The following is a 708-nucleotide window of genomic DNA, read 5'->3' on the forward strand; positions in this document are numbered from 1 at the left end:
AAGTAATTTATGTATTGAACTATTACGAAAAGAATTATAAACCTCCCAAAAGAGAAGAATTAAAAAAAGTATCATCACAAAAAGATTACAATGGAGAAAGTAGATTATCATTATTGAAAAGAAAAAGGAAAGGCCTAACGGTGTGGATAATGAAAATGTTAAATAAATGTGATAAAATCTATGAACAACAGATGTTATCTTTATTTAGTTCCATGTCAGATAAAGATGAGAATGATTCTGAAAATAACAGAACATTTATCCATAAGCTGTGATACAGTACAGTTTTAGTGCCAATTCTATTCACCGCAGTACTAATAAGCATTTTCACGCTCGTGCCAAGTGCTGTCTATTATATTACATCAGTTATATTAGGTCTGTCATCAGTAGGATATACCCTCTTTAAAGTCAAGAAATGCTATCATAAGGTAAATGTTGAAAGAATAAACAAGGAAAATGCACAGAAACCTTCAAAACCATCAATAATAGGTGCCTCTGCTTGCTAATGCTTATGGCAAAAACGGTAATTTGATGAACCACTGTTTAAACTTTTATAGAGCAGAAAGATAAGAATTTACATATAACTCATTAATATACAAACATACGCAATTGTGAAAACATTGTAGTTTCTCTAATTTTTTCCTTTCGACTCGAAACACTTTCTGGTATGATCCACTTTTATTCGGAATAATATAGGCAGGCCAGGCCATT

The 708-nt window shown here is 31.2% G+C and overlaps 1 protein-coding gene across 1 annotated transcript in view; it reads left to right on the forward strand.

Annotated features, from left to right (window-relative positions):
• C922_05032 (hypothetical protein) overlaps positions 1-272 on the forward strand; it is a gene marked incomplete at both ends in the record, with an annotated part of 2,438 nt that extends 2,166 nt beyond the window's left edge. The window contains one exon of the mRNA XM_008820605.1: positions 4-272. Coding sequence (XP_008818827.1) covers positions 4-272 — 269 coding nt within the window. The remainder of the gene's footprint in view (positions 1-3) is intronic.
• Between the last annotated feature and the right edge of the window lie 436 nt (positions 273-708).

The sequence above is a fragment of the Plasmodium inui genome, assembly GCF_000524495.1.
Source record: "Plasmodium inui San Antonio 1 unplaced genomic scaffold supercont1.34, whole genome shotgun sequence".
Classification (NCBI taxonomy): domain Eukaryota; phylum Apicomplexa; class Aconoidasida; order Haemosporida; family Plasmodiidae; genus Plasmodium; species Plasmodium inui.